Raw genomic sequence first — 15,033 nt, forward strand, 5'->3', positions numbered from 1 at the left:
AGTTTTACCTCCTATCACAGTAGTTGACAACTCTTTAATAAGATGGCTCAAATATGTCAAAGCCTCAGTCCTGAAACTCGTCTGCAGACCATTGCTTGATAACAAACACCGATCCTCCTCCAGCAAGGCACGGTTTTCCAAATTTACCATCCTATCAAGTTGTCCCAAGATTTTCTTTCTAACAAAGTGTCTCGAAATGCCGTGAGCTCGGCTTCAATACAGAAATAGGTCCCTCTTGTACCTCCTACCAAAACCTGAGTGAAGTACCTTCATCTTTCTGCCAATCTCATACTTCTTCAAACTGTTAGAGACTACTAGGACTTTCTCCAATGGGGATTTGGTTGTAACCCAAACACGCCTAGAACAGTCACCAACAAAGAAAATCATACCTCCCAATGATGCCCCCTTGGAAGGCCCCCAAACATCCACGTGAACTCCTCCAGAACGACCCTTAGCACGGTGAATAGAGGTACCAAACTTCACCTCGGTCTTCTTGCTCACATCAACATGTTCACTGGACTTCAAACTGTAGGTCTTCGTACCCTCTTTCAATCTATGCGAGGAATCAATACTTGAATGGCCAAGCCCCAAATACCGCAATCTATTCGAATCAACAGAAGTCGCCAGTTCTCCATCTGTCACTATACCTCTAGTCAAGTAATACAGGTTATTCCTCCTGACGCCCTTTATCATAATCCGAGAGTCTTCCACAATCTTGAGAACCATGTCCTCAAATCGAACATTCAGACCCTCTCCAACCAAAGATCCAATCGAGATCAAGTTTTGCCTCAAAGAATGAACATATCTCACATCATTTAACTCCCTAACAGTCCCGTCAAACATTTTATGCGAATTATTCCTATCCTAAAGATCTGGCATGCATGGTTATCAGCCATGTACACCACATCACTATCCAGTTTTTCAAAGCTGGAGAACCATTCCCTTCTAGGGTATACATGATAGGTCGCACCACTATCCAACATCCACTCGGATTCCTCCGAATAGCTACATGTAGGACTGATAGAAAGCGAATACATAAAAGAGTCAAAAATATTACCATCCGATACGATATTTGCTTATGATGATGGTTGCTTCCCTTTTCCCTTTTGCTTATTCTTCATCCATTCGTCGAGCTTCGGGCAGTCTTTCTTCCCATGCACAGTCTCCTTGCACCATGCACACTGATCTTTTCCAATTGTAGGATGTCCTACTCTAGACTGTGACTTCCAATTCTTCTAGTTTGGACCCTTCCCTCTTGCAACCAACGCCTCTGCTACCGGCTCAACTGAAGCCTCCTTATCCTTCTTCCCATGCACAGTCTCCTTGCACCATGCACACTGATCTTTTCCAATTGTAGGATGTCCTACTCTAGACTGTGACTTCCAATTCTTCTAGTTTGGTCCCTTCCCTCTTGCGACCAACGTCTCTGCTACCGGCTCAACTGAAGCCTCCTTATCCTTCTTCCAAAGCTGATAATTCACCAGTGTAGCAGTGACCTCACTATACGAAAGAGATGCATTCCCATTAATCAGAGTAAGACCGAAGGTCTCATATTCCTCGTTAGGCAAGGAACTCAACAATAGCAACGCCTTGTCCTCATCTTTAATTATGACATCCACATTCGCCAAATCTGTAAGAAGCTTTGTGTAGGTATTCATGTGATCACTAATTGAGGTTCCCTTCTTCAACTAGAAACGATAAAGTCTCCTCTTCAAATGCAAGCGGTTCTCAACACTCTTTGTCAGATACTTGCTTTCGAGAATCTCTCAAATCTTCTTCGCAAAAGTCTCATTCATCACATCATATTTTAGATCTTGAGTCAAACAAGACCTAATCACACCACACGCCGTTCGATTCATCTTCTTCTAAACCTTCTCTTCAATGTCATCTGGCTTGCCATCTAACTCCAATGTATCCTCCAAATTCTGCGCGTTCAGCGCATCCAAAACCTCGTATCTCCGTAATCCAAAATTGTTTGTGCCATTAAACTTCTCCACATCTATCTTCATAGAGTGGATATTCAAACTCTGAATGGTCTTCGCGCCAGAAGCACCACCCTCGACACCCGAAGCACCTTCTTTTCCCGACATCTTTCTCAACGCACCAACGAATGAAGAATAGATCCAAAACTAAAAAGATAGAGTCTTTACCAAAAGATCTCACCTTTATCACCAAACGAAGCCCTAGACGAGCCTCCAAATTGATCTACTCCTCCAAATAGCCCAAGCGTAACCCGAGCTCTGATACCACTTGTTGTGCGCAGCGAAAATTTCGGTAGAGTTTCTGGTGCACAATAAGAGAGAAAGATCAATAAGAATTCCTATCTCACCAAGGAAATAAGAATCTGAAGCAAATATCTCAACAAAGTGAGATATCGGCTCTTCCTCTCATCAGTTCTAGGACTGACTTGTCGAGGGATTCTAAAAACTATTACAATAACCACAAACACAAACAAACTAATTTTTACGTGGTTCGGCAAACTGCCTACGTCCACGGGGCAAGAAGGGGGAGATCTACTACTAGAGGGAGAGAACACAATTAGGATTTACAATCACTCAATCTAAACCCTCACACAAACTCTCAAACCTCTCACACAATCTCTCTATACAAAAAGATGCACAAAAGCCTTGCACAGCCGCTGTTTCTCCTCTGTGTTTTTCACCTGCAGCCGCAACCTCAAAAAGAAAAAGTGCTGAAGTTGTTCTTTTGCCCCTGCTTTTCGTACTTGCTCACTGCCAAAAGAAGAAGCCGACTTTGTTCTTTCCCTTGCACTTTTTTTTCTTCCCCGCAGCCAAACCTCCTTGCACTCACAAAACCCTAGAGAGGAATAGCTATTTATAGCCTGGAATCTTGTGCTTAGCCTGGATGCGGTTTTCAAAGCTTGGGCCTCACAAAAAACCCGCTGGATCTTGTGCTCATATACGTGGGTGTGGTCCCCACATGACTCCACCGTTCACACTATACTCTAAAATTGGAGCGTAGATGTAACACCCTCATTTTTAACATATTCAAGTATTAAGTAATATTTTCGTGTTACATCTATGTTAAACTACATTTCCTATAAATATGGTTGCAACAACATAATACTCTAATTACATCAACCTAATCATATCCATGATGCTGTAACTATATTTGTAGTTCTAATACCTACGTTGATAGAGAGGACAAAGTTTACGGGCTGTAGTAGCATAAAATAGAATATAAAAATTAACTACACAGCGAGAATGTCAATTTTTAGTAATTAGAGTTGAACTGTTGGTAATTTCTGACAGTATTGTAGAATATATACTTTATGTGAAGTCTGTATTGCTTCTCTCTTCTCTCATAAATCAAAGTATGGTGGTGCAATCTCCTTCTCTTTTAGTAATTACGTTACTAGACAATGCTAAACTGCTAATGGCGTCAAAGATCAAATATTAATCAATCCTCTATTCGTTAGTATTTATTATATTTTTGATAGCTTTTTTTGCCTGATTAATATTTTAACTACAAGTAGACAAAGATGCTGAGGGAGTAGAGAAAGATGAAGAGGACAATTTAGATGTTGATGAAAAAAGAGAGGCAATTTGGGGCTGTTTGGTTGCACACTTTTTGAGAAAACTTTTCTCAAAACATCTGACAATGGCAAATTTATAATTAAAAGTTTTCTAGAGATTTCTGTAAATTGTGTTTGGTTCAACAAAAAATTTACAGAAATATTTTCTATAAAATATCAAAACCTACCAAATTTTATAAAAAATAATTTCCTCTCAAAATGAGAGGAAATCACCAGAACTCTGACACATACCATATTTAATTAAAAACCTACAAAATCTTGTTATTTTCTATAAAGTTATGAGCCATTTTCTTATTTTGAACCAAACAAGCAAAGTACAAAAAACAAGAAAATTTGTACTTTTTGATTTCTCAAAACTTTTCCTATAATTTTTTTAAGAAATACAAGGAAATCATATTTTAAGTGAAAAACATTTCCTATAATTTCTAGAAATTGAACCAAACACCCCCAAAGAGTGGGGAAAAAGCAAAGAAAAAATAGATACAGAGAAGGCAAAGATAAGAAAATCGTAATAGGATTGCTGCAGATTACTTCATTTAAATTTAGATATGATTTATCAAACAACTAAATTACCAAATTAGTATTCCAACTTGACATCATTTTTCAATATGGTATTTATTTTTGCTCTGGTGTCAATATGGTATTTTACCTTGTGCTTAAATGACAATAAGGCTCATTTTATCATCCATGGTTAGGATTTCCCAATGAAGCTCCGACATGACCTATTTTAACCATTCGTCGACGTGGCAGAGAACATTTGACTAGGCTAAGGTAGTTAGCAGGCTTAAATTAGAGTTTTATTTCTAATTGAGGGCAATATTGGGGGAAATTTTAAAATTGGGTGCAATATACGCAGCAAATAAGGAGAAACTAAGCTAGGAAAAGATAAGGACCACTCATCAAGACCTAATTTTGTTTGGGAAGGAGTGACATTATGGTAATTTTTGGGTGCATTCGATGAAAAGAGGGAATCAGAGAATTTTTACGTAATTTGGGATTTGAAGTTAATATACCTGCATAACCCTTGCCACATCAGCAAGCCACGTTAGATTGATGAATAACACATATGACACGTAAGAGCCTCGCCGAAAAATTCTCACCGTCGATGGCAAAATGAACTTATTGTCACCGGTGCACAAGTTAAAATATCATATTGATGCCGAAGCAGAAATAAACATAATATTTAAAATAATATGATCGAATTAAAATACCAATTTGATAATTTAGCTTTTATCAAAAAACAGACATAATATGATATTTGAGTCCTACTCTGCGGCTACGCTGCGATGCAAAAAAGTTGTGATGCAATTTGTACTCAAGTCGTTGTCTGGCCGACGAGCTGCTCCATTGCCGCAGTCCGAACGGCCATTCTGAGCCCCGTTTTTGAACGACTCGCAATTAGGGAAGCCTCAGAATAGACTGAGCCAGGAAGGCCAGAGTCGGATCATAAGCAAGTTCCCAAAATGGTATTAAGTGGGCTCCTCGCGACGGTGTAAGTAGTCGGAATCAGCGGCCGGCGTCCCCCATCGTCGTCTAGTGTGGAAACCGCCCACCTAAATCTAGTACATATACTAACCATGCCGAAGGTAAGACAAGCTAGCAAAACGTCCTGTCCATCTGGAAGGGTCCACGCGTATCAGGGCGAAAAAAAAAAAGTGGGGAGTGGGGGGGGGGGGGGGGGGGGGGTGGGGGGGGTGGGGGGGTGTGGGGGGGAGGGGGGGGTGGGTGAGGTGGGTGGGGGGTGGGATGGAGTGAGGGGAGTGGGGGGGGGTAGGGGGAGGATAGTAGAACACTGGTATGGGAGTGTTTAAGAGTGTGCTCACGAAAGTCTAGTAATCCCAGCAACTCGCTTTTATGCGTGTGCAGCTGAAGGTGTTACGGTGTCTTGTTTTTTAATGTATGTCTAGAATATCTACAATTTGCATCGGCTTAATTACACTTAAATACCATCATTTATTTTTCGAGAAGTTATATATCTTGAAGTTTTTAAAATTACCACTTTGAAATTCTTAGTCATGTGAAAAATAATTTTTTTTTTCCAAAATTCTCATGTGACACTCACATGTCAATTCTAGATCATTTAAGGGTTAAAAAGTTCTAAATATAGTATGTGAGTGCCCCCATGAAATTTTTCGACGGAAATTCCCATATTTGCATAACTCAGAGTGATAAACTATAAATTTTAAAAATTTTATGATACATAAGTACTGTGAAAATCAAATGAGGATATGTAATTACAAAATACAGGAAATTATAAGGTAATTAAGTGCAATTAAGCTGATCTATTTGAAATACATTTATTAGCGTACTTCATATACTTTGATTTTAACCAGCTGCTACATTATCAATTTACCATTAAAGAGACTTTTCAGACGCATCTGTTTCATTTAGGAGGCGAGAAAATTACCTAAATTAAGGGGCTGTTTGGTTGCACACTTTTTGAGAAAACTTTTCTCAAAACATCTCACAATGGCAAATTTGTAATTAAAAGTTTTTCAGAGATTTCTGTAAATTGTGTTTGGTTCAACAAAAAATTTATAGAAATATTTTCTATAAAATATCAAAACCTACCAAATTTTACAAAAAGCGATTTCCTCTCAAAATGAGAGGAAATCACCAGAAATCTGATACATACCATATTTAATTAAAAACCTACCAAATCTTGTTATTTTTTATAAAGTTATGAGCTATTTTCTTGTTTTGAACCAAACAAGCAAAGTACAAAAAACAAGAAAATTGGTACTTTTTGACTTCTCAAAACTTTTCCTATAATTTTTTTTAAGAAATACAAAGAAATCATATTTTAGGTGGAAAACATTTCCTATAATTTCTAGAAATTGAACCAAACACCCCCTAATATGTAGATGAAAAGTTTAAACTAATCTAATTTAGGAATTGAAGTTTGAGGAGCTGTTTACCTAAGCAACACATCAAAGCTGCAATTTTTGTGAAGTCAGTGTACCAAAATCAAGGATTATGAAAGTATTAATAAGATTTTAAAAAACTGATGGCAATCATTAAAAAGTTCTGACCAGAAAACAAAGAAGGGACACGTCAGTTTCTAAATCGCGTTGGTTTCGTCGGAAGAATATGCGTATTAAAAATCACGCTCTCACGATTTAATTAGATATGACCTTCTGTCCCATTTGTCTATTAAATGAATAATCATTCGATGGTGATGTGAGGATTTTTTTAAAAAAACTTTTTTGACCCCTCGTCATATAAAAGGGCGATATATTTAAATTTCGAGTATCATCACTTTCATGACGATAGTAACAATTGAATTGAAACTTATCAAAGCTAGGCGATCGATTATAACAATAATTATATGGTTCAAAAATGCTATCAGCAAACTTTTTTATGGGAAATTATAAAGATTTCATTAATTAAGAACTTGCTCTATTACAATCAGCAAAAAAAAAGTACAATATTATTAGATGTTTCTTTCATCCAAACTATCATATTACTTTAATATAATAAGAATATGTCGATTTTTTGAAATAGATTCATTATTAAAAAAGATCTCCGCAATTGATCCTCATTTTATTCTCTGAATGCAATTTTAGTACGTATATCAATTAGACTTACCTTCATTTCTTTCCTTTTTCTTAGCAGGCTTTGCATTTATCATCCACCAATGTATTATAAGTTTATTAATTAAATTTTCAACGAGATTTAATAGTTCCTTTTCACTTCTAAGATCTTATAGACTAAGTGTTTATATTTATTTTCTACACTACCGTTAATTACATTATAGCTGTTAAGAAGCGGACAAATCACAATTAAAAGAATTGAGGAATATATTGAGAAAAAAAGTTTGAGAAACTGAACCTTGAGAGGCTATCTGGCTATGTTTTCACTACCAAACTATAATTTTTATACAGAGTAATTTTTGTTTGAAAAAAAGCGTGTTTGTAAGGATATAAGAGACCTTTTTTTTTTCAAAATAACATCCAGAGAGTTTATTTCAGTTAAAAATTGGGAAGCCCCTATAATTTTATATAATTGCAATTTTACGTGTTTTGTCTTCTTGGACAATTAACAAAATTTCCATGGTAAAAATCTCTGTCATTTTTTACCTCCTTTATCTTTGAACAAAGCAAAAAAATGTAAAAGAAAGAAGCTAACGCATGCAATTTCAGGAAAGAAATAAGCGTCTAAGCGCTAAACCCCCCCTCTATAGAAGCCACTCTTCACAGCCCACCGGTCAACCCAAGAACCGCAGCAGCTCCAACTTCCAAAGCACTCCGGTGCCTCCTCCACCTCCGATCACAACCCCAGCACAAACACCACCAGAAACCCAAGGCCTCATTTCGCAAATACCAAAAAATCAAAGGTCGATCCTGCAAATTAAAGAATGGGGAGCTACAAGTACTGCATCTGCTTCACTCGAAAGTTCCGATGGAAGGAGGCCCAGCCGCCGCCGGACGTCAAGTCCGCCTTCGACCAATTCGCCGGAGGAGGGCCACACATGAGCTCCGACCAGTTCCAGCGGTTCCTCGTCGAGTCTCACGGCGACGGCGGCGAGTCTCCGGCGAGGAGGCCGATCGGATCTTCGATCAGATCCGGCAGCAACGGCAGCGCCACGTCATCGGGAAGTTGGCGAGATCCATGATCGCTGTTGAGGATTTTCATCATTACTTGTTCAATGAGGAGCTCAACCCCCCGCTCAGATCTCAGGTGAAGTTAGGGTTTTAGAAGAACTTGAGTAGATTTGATTTTGATCAGTGCGTTTGGGGATATTTATGGTAGTAGTTGTGGTTTAGGTTACAAATCTAGAGAAAGCCCCAAGCTTTGTAGTGTCCTGTTTTTATTTTTGGAAAGATTCGGAGGGAAGTGTGAAAGAGTTTAACTGACTGATATAGCTTTTGTTGTTTACTGATAATTATTGCTTCGGTTGAGGGGAAGCAATTAATGACTTTGAATTTGTTTCCCAAACTGATCTTAGCATTTTTGAAGAATTATGCAAATTCATAAGCGCTTTGCTATCTTTTATAGATTCATGATGGCGTGCTCATATGGACTTTACAATTTACGCTTGAAAATGTGCACCTTTTTTAATGGCAGATGTATAGTTTTCTTCATGATTTTAATGGTCTTTACACTGCTTGTGATTTAAATCAAGCAGTTTAGAGACCATTTCTCGATGCAAGTGCAATTTGAATGGTTTCTCAAACAAGACGAGTTGGTGGATGTTAATTTGAATGGTTTCTTAAACAAGACCAGTTGGTGGATGTGCAAGAACAGCCTAAATTGTATGCTTTTTTCTTCATAAGCATGTGGAGGCCAAACATGTGTTTCAGAATGTAATATATGAATTTCCTAGATTGTCAATCACATATCAAGATTTCTCGTGTGGGTATCCCTACATGTACGACACAAAATGATCTCAAAAGAGGAATCAGGTTATGACACTTTGATAATCAAAGTGTTATACAAACTAATGACACAAAATGATCTCAAAAGAGGAATCAGGTTATGACACTTTGATAATCAAAGTGTTATACAAACTAAAGTGAAAGAGGACACATGACTCTTGCTTAAGGTTATGACACTTTGATAATCAAAGTGTTATACAAACTAAAGTGAAAGAGGACACATGACTCTTGCTTACTATTTTTGAATAAAACAAACTGTATGTTTGCCCATCTAACGGCGTCATGTTGCTATGTTTTACAGATTCAGTGCCAACTAATTGGATTAACCTTTTCTATAATGTCCACTTTGGGCATCTCTCTGAACTCCCAATAGCAACATAGACAAAGACAATGTATGACTAGCCACTAAAGTCTGTCATATCCATTGCATTTTTTTTTATTTTTACAGTTGGATATTTGGTTTTGCATTTCTTTGGCATGAAAATATCATAATATTTTATTGCAGTAGCAAATCATGCACTCTTTTGTCGTATCACATTACTTGAGTGTGTCCTTCTAAGTACATTCATGATTCATATAGCCAAATGAAACATGATATGATTCTTTTGTTATCAACTCTTTTATTTGATATGAACTTATGCGTGCGTATTTAACATGCTGCTCTTACTATTTAAAAATACCTTAGTACATGCAATGCAGCTATGTTTCGTGTATTTTAACTTGTGCCTTTAAATGACTATTACTTCCACACTAAAATCTTGTTTCATGACATAATATCTTGATTTCCAGGTGCACCAAGATATGACTGCTCCGTTGTCCCATTATTACATATATACAGGTCATAATTCATACTTGACTGGGAACCAACTCAGCAGTGATTGCAGTGATGTTCCAATTGTAAAAGCTCTTCAAAGAGGTGTTCGAGTTATTGAACTGGATATCTGGCCGAATTCTGCTAAAGATAATATTGATGTTCTTCATGGAAGGTGCTCACCCACTTCTCCTTTTCTAGTGCATGGACAGGACATCTTACATTTTGCATTTTCTATTTGACTATTCTTGCTTTATGGGCATCATTAATTCTGAGGTGTAACCATTGAGGTGTTGTCTTTTCGAAAAGATAACTGAGGATTTAATATTCAGCGTTTTTATTTTGCTAGATATTCCATATAGAAACTCAGTGACAATTTTAATCTTGGTACTGAAATAAAATGGATACTGCAGAAACCTGAGCTTCTTTTTTTTTTCCTTCTATTTCTCTATTACACATATAGAAAGGAAGATATTATCCCATCTACCCTCTTTATATGTTGTTAATTATCTTCACAATGATGTTATTATGTATTTATTTATTTCAACATCACCCGTCAAGGCAATAACCTGATCCTGATCAGATAAGGCAGATCTGAGAAGAAACAAGGCAGATCTGAGAAGAAACTCTTCCTCTTTTTACCTTCTAAAATTTTTAGTTCCATCATTCTATACTATACTAGGCTACATCTAAACTATAACATGATGCCACAGAATTAGCCTGTTTCACTTAAAATTTTCTTGATATTCTACTTTCTGACTTTGATTGATTTACATTCTTGCTGAAGGACATTGACTTCTCCAGTGGAACTCATTAAATGTCTGAGGTCGATTAAAGAGTATGCCTTTTCGGCATCTGAGTACCCTCTTGTAATAACTCTAGAGGATCATCTTACTCCAGATCTTCAAGCGAAAGTAGCTCAGGTAGTTTCCGTTTTCCGGGAGTCAGCCAACATTTGGAAACATTCATGTGTTGTCAATTGATCTTTTTCCTCCTTAAATTTTAGATGGTAACTGAAACATTTGGAGAGATGCTGTATTACCCTGACTCGGAGGATCACAAAGAATTCCCTTCACCAGACTCTCTTAAGAAGAGAATTATCCTTTCAACCAAACCCCCAAAAGAGTACCTTGAGGCTAAAGATTCCAAGGGCAAGGAGAACGGATCTCAAAATGGAAAAGATCCAAATGAGGAAGAAGCCTGGGGAAAGGAGCTTAAAGACTTCAAATTTGAATCTGAATTCGATGATAAGGTGAAACTACAACATAGTATTTTTACACTAACTAACTGAATGTTATCCAAATTTTATCGTTAAACCCCTTTTAAAAATATTGATTGATATTAACAGGATGAGAATGATCAGAGTGATGACGAGGATGATGTTGCTGATGATGACCTCAAGTTACGCCAGAACTCGGCACCTGAGTATAAACGCTTGATCACTATCAGGGCTGGGAAGCCCAAGGGTTCTTTAAAAGATGCACTTAGTGTAGATCCTGACAAAGTTAGACGCCTTAGTTTGAGCGAGCCGCAGCTTGAGAAAGCAACCGAATCTCATGGGTTAGATATAGTAAGGTAGTTTTATCTTTGAAAATTCACACATTTTGCTTTCTCTTCTGTTTCAATACTGGAGGCTCTTTTTTTTTTTTTGGGTTCCTGCAAAAATAGGGTAATGTGGAAAAATACCTTATTTAATATGGTTGTTAAAATCTAACAAAGTCACATGAACTCCATTTTATATTACAATGTTTTAATTTAGATTAAAATAATCCTGCCGTCCTTTTGTTTGTGATTTCTGGAAAATGCTTATTCGTGTCATTTTTCTTTAGGTTCACCCAGAAGAATATGCTCAGGATATACCCAAAGGGAACACGCTTCAACTCCTCTAATTATAATCCTTTGATTGGTTGGATGCATGGCGCTCAGATGGTTGCATTCAATATGCAGGTTTGGTTCTGTGCTTGATCTGCCTTTGTCTTTGATTTTTTTTTTTTTTGGTGGGGGTAAGGTTCCCTGTGATATGTTTATTTATCGGGCAGTTGATTTTCTAGCTATGATGTGACTTTCAGAGGAACTCACTTCAGGATCATTTTCTAAATGGAATTCAATAGGGTGAATTCATGCTTGTCCTATAGCCTTCTCAGGTTAACTCCATTGCTATGGTTCTGAATTGTGATAAACCATGCTGGAAATTAAAGGAAAATTAATTTTCCCTAAACATTTTTTGACTAAGGGAACATATAACAGTCAACTCCTCTTTGTCGTGCGCACTCTTCATCTTAATTGTTTGCAAGATTTTGCTATAGATTTGACAGAGGAAAAGGCTTCTGCTGATTTTTTTAATTTGGGAAACAGAGAATATCATATTGTTGTCATCCACATTGCTTGTTATGGTCAACAAATACCCATTCGCTCTCAAAACTCAAAAGCACGACTAAGTTTAGAAAAGCTGTTATGTTGTTAAATGTATGCTAGCTGATATCATTAGCAGGCTGGTTAAGAAAGGGTTATATCCAAGCATTATAACTGATGTGAAGCTTTCTTTTAGACAAACATTTATTTTTAAGCTAGCAAGTTGCGACTTTCTTCTGCAGCTTAACGTACAGATATTGCAGCTATTACGGATAAGTCAATTTATGAATGGAAACTCGTTATGGTTGATTTGGTGATATTTAGCTTCTACTTGATCTTTTTCTCTTTTAAAAGTCGTACTAAACATTAGAAAGAAATTCATCGTACATCTGATCATTTCTAGTCTTTCAGACATCACAATTACTATTTGTAGTTGATGAACTATGCATCTTTCTGCCCATTCTTTTTCCCGTTTGTCCAGAAAACTGATTTATATGAAGCTAGCTAGATGTTTAAGAATTTTTCTTAGTCAGAAATTGTGTTGCATTTCTCACCTATAGGGCTATGGAAGGTCATTATGGTTGATGCATGGATTCTTTAGAGCCAATGGAGGGTGTGGTTACATAAAGAAACCTGATTTCTTGATAAAGACCGGTCCGCATGGTGAAGTCTTTAACCCTAGGGCAACTTTACCAGTTAAGAGAACCTTGAAGGTAAACAATTTCTTAGAAAAAATTTCATTATTTTTTGGATATTTTTTCCAGATCCGATAGTAAAACTCATATCATATGAACTTTAACAGGTTAAAGTTTACATGGGAGATGGTTGGCGTATGGACTTCAAACAGACCCATTTTGATGCTTATTCACCTCCAGACTTCTATACAAGGGTGAGCAATATTGATCCTTAATGGGGATATTCGACCTTGAGAACCCAATGTTCATTTTAATCTTTGATACCCCAAAGTAGTTTTTTGCCCAAAAATACCCCAAAATTAAAAAACATTCAATTCTGGTACCCTAAATGACTTAGCAAGGGGTACCAAAGTTTTAATTTTTGTTGTAACTTTGGGGTATTTATTTGGATTCAAGGACTTTAGGGTCTCAAAGTTGAAAAATGTGTATTTTGGGGTACTAAGGCAAATAACCCAAACGTAAACCCTAACTTTCTGCACCTTTTCGGAATTCGCATTTGTTGTTTGTTTTGGTGGAAGTGAAACAAGAAAGTTATATTAGAAGTAGATAGTGGGGTTACATTTGCCCTTTGGATATTTTGACAGAGGAATTTGCTACTCCACTTCACATCAAAACAAGCATAAAATTCCAAGATAGGATTCTGATACTGATTGATTGCTTAACAGGTAGGAATAGCTGGAGCTCCGGATGATAGTGTTATGAAGAAAACAAAAACAATAGAAGACGACTGGACTCCAGTTTGGAACGAGGAATTCATTTTCTCGTTAAGAGTCCCTGAGCTCGCATTGCTTCGTGTTGAAGTGCACGAGTATGATATGTCTGAAAAAGATGACTTCGGAGGACAAACTTGCTTGCCGGTGTCAGAACTGAGACCAGGGATTCGGTGTGTGCCATTGTTTGATCGAAAGGGGAACAAGTTCAAGTCTGTGAAGCTTCTCATGCGTTTTGAGTTTGTTTGAGCTCGCTGGACGTGTAAATTATAGCTCTTATGCATTTTAGAAGTTCAAGAGGGTGTGATCAGTGTTGTATTATAGAATTCTTCCTGGTTTTTACCCCTTATTTTTATTTATTTTCCATGTGAGAGAAGTGTGTAAGGTTTGTTGTACATCGGTGTATTCGTGTTTTATGTGATCTTGTAAATGTTGATTAAACTTTAGAGAGAGAAGATTTGTTGAGTTTGTTTGAGCTCGCTGGATGTGTAAACTATAGCTCTTATGCATTTTAGAAGTTCAAGAGGGTGTGATCAGTGTTGTATTATAGAATTCTTCCTGGTTTTTAGCCCTTCTTATTTTTATTTATTTTCCATGTGAGAGAAGTGTGTAAGATTTGTTGTACATCGGTGTATTCGTGTCTTATGTGATCTTATAAATGTTGATTAAACTTTAGAGAACTTTAATAATGAATTAAGTGTTTCTTTTTATTTGAGAAAAATGTTAGGATGTAGTCTGTACAATAGCTTTGCTTTTTTTTTGAGTAATAACAAATTCTTATTTGGTACTAATAATTGTTTAAGATGACATAACATAGGCGAATAGATGTATTATATGTGTAAATGGCAAAATGATATGAAAACCAGCTCAATAGTTGATTTCAACAATCGAATGATCCATCAATGAGTGATGAGTGTAATCAATTGATAAAATTTTAAAGATAGCATTTGAGCTCATCGATAGATTACTCAGCAGTGACCCATCAATGAGTGTAATCAATTGATAAAATTTTAAAGACAAGATTTGAGCTCATCGATAGATTACAGAAATTCATCGATGGTGCTTGGAAATGTGAATGTGGGGGCCACTTGTTGTGTACTGGACACAACTCGTTCATTCTTAATACGAGCGCACGTGAAAAAGGCCCACCCGAAGACCGAAGACCCGAGTTTTTGGCAGGCATTTATATATTTTTTCCTCTCTTTCCAACTTTTGAAAGCTAGAGAACCAATCCCTCCTAGGGCAAACGTGGTATGAAGCACCCGAATCCAACATCCACTCTGTAGAGTTGGCAACAGAAACTGACGGTAGTACAGACAACGAATAGCCCGAAAAATCCGAATCTGAATTGTTGTCACTAGTCTTGACAACATTCACCTCTGAAGCTTGTACAACTTTCCTCTTATTCTTCTCGGCTCGATCTAACTTTGGGCATTCGGCTTTCCAATGTCCATCCTCTTTCCAAAAGGCACACTGATTCCTACGAATCCCACGATGTGCACCTCTAGATTACGACCTCCTGCTTCGGTTT

At 37.1% G+C, this 15,033-nt stretch overlaps 1 protein-coding gene across 1 annotated transcript; it reads left to right on the plus strand.

Annotated features, from left to right (window-relative positions):
* LOC109847451 (phosphoinositide phospholipase C 4-like) lies at window positions 7,729-13,977 on the plus strand. Its single transcript, XM_020416679.1, is given in 10 exon segments — window positions 7,729-8,082; window positions 8,085-8,236; window positions 9,724-9,920; window positions 10,533-10,668; window positions 10,752-10,997; window positions 11,094-11,320; window positions 11,575-11,692; window positions 12,658-12,810; window positions 12,900-12,986; window positions 13,458-13,977. Coding segments are annotated over 10 exon segments (1,779 nt in total). The 5' UTR covers window positions 7,729-7,913; the 3' UTR covers window positions 13,752-13,977.

The sequence above is a fragment of the Asparagus officinalis genome, chromosome 7 (genome assembly GCF_001876935.1).
Source record: "Asparagus officinalis chromosome 7, Aspof.V1, whole genome shotgun sequence".
In the NCBI taxonomy this organism is placed as follows: domain Eukaryota; kingdom Viridiplantae; phylum Streptophyta; class Magnoliopsida; order Asparagales; family Asparagaceae; genus Asparagus; species Asparagus officinalis.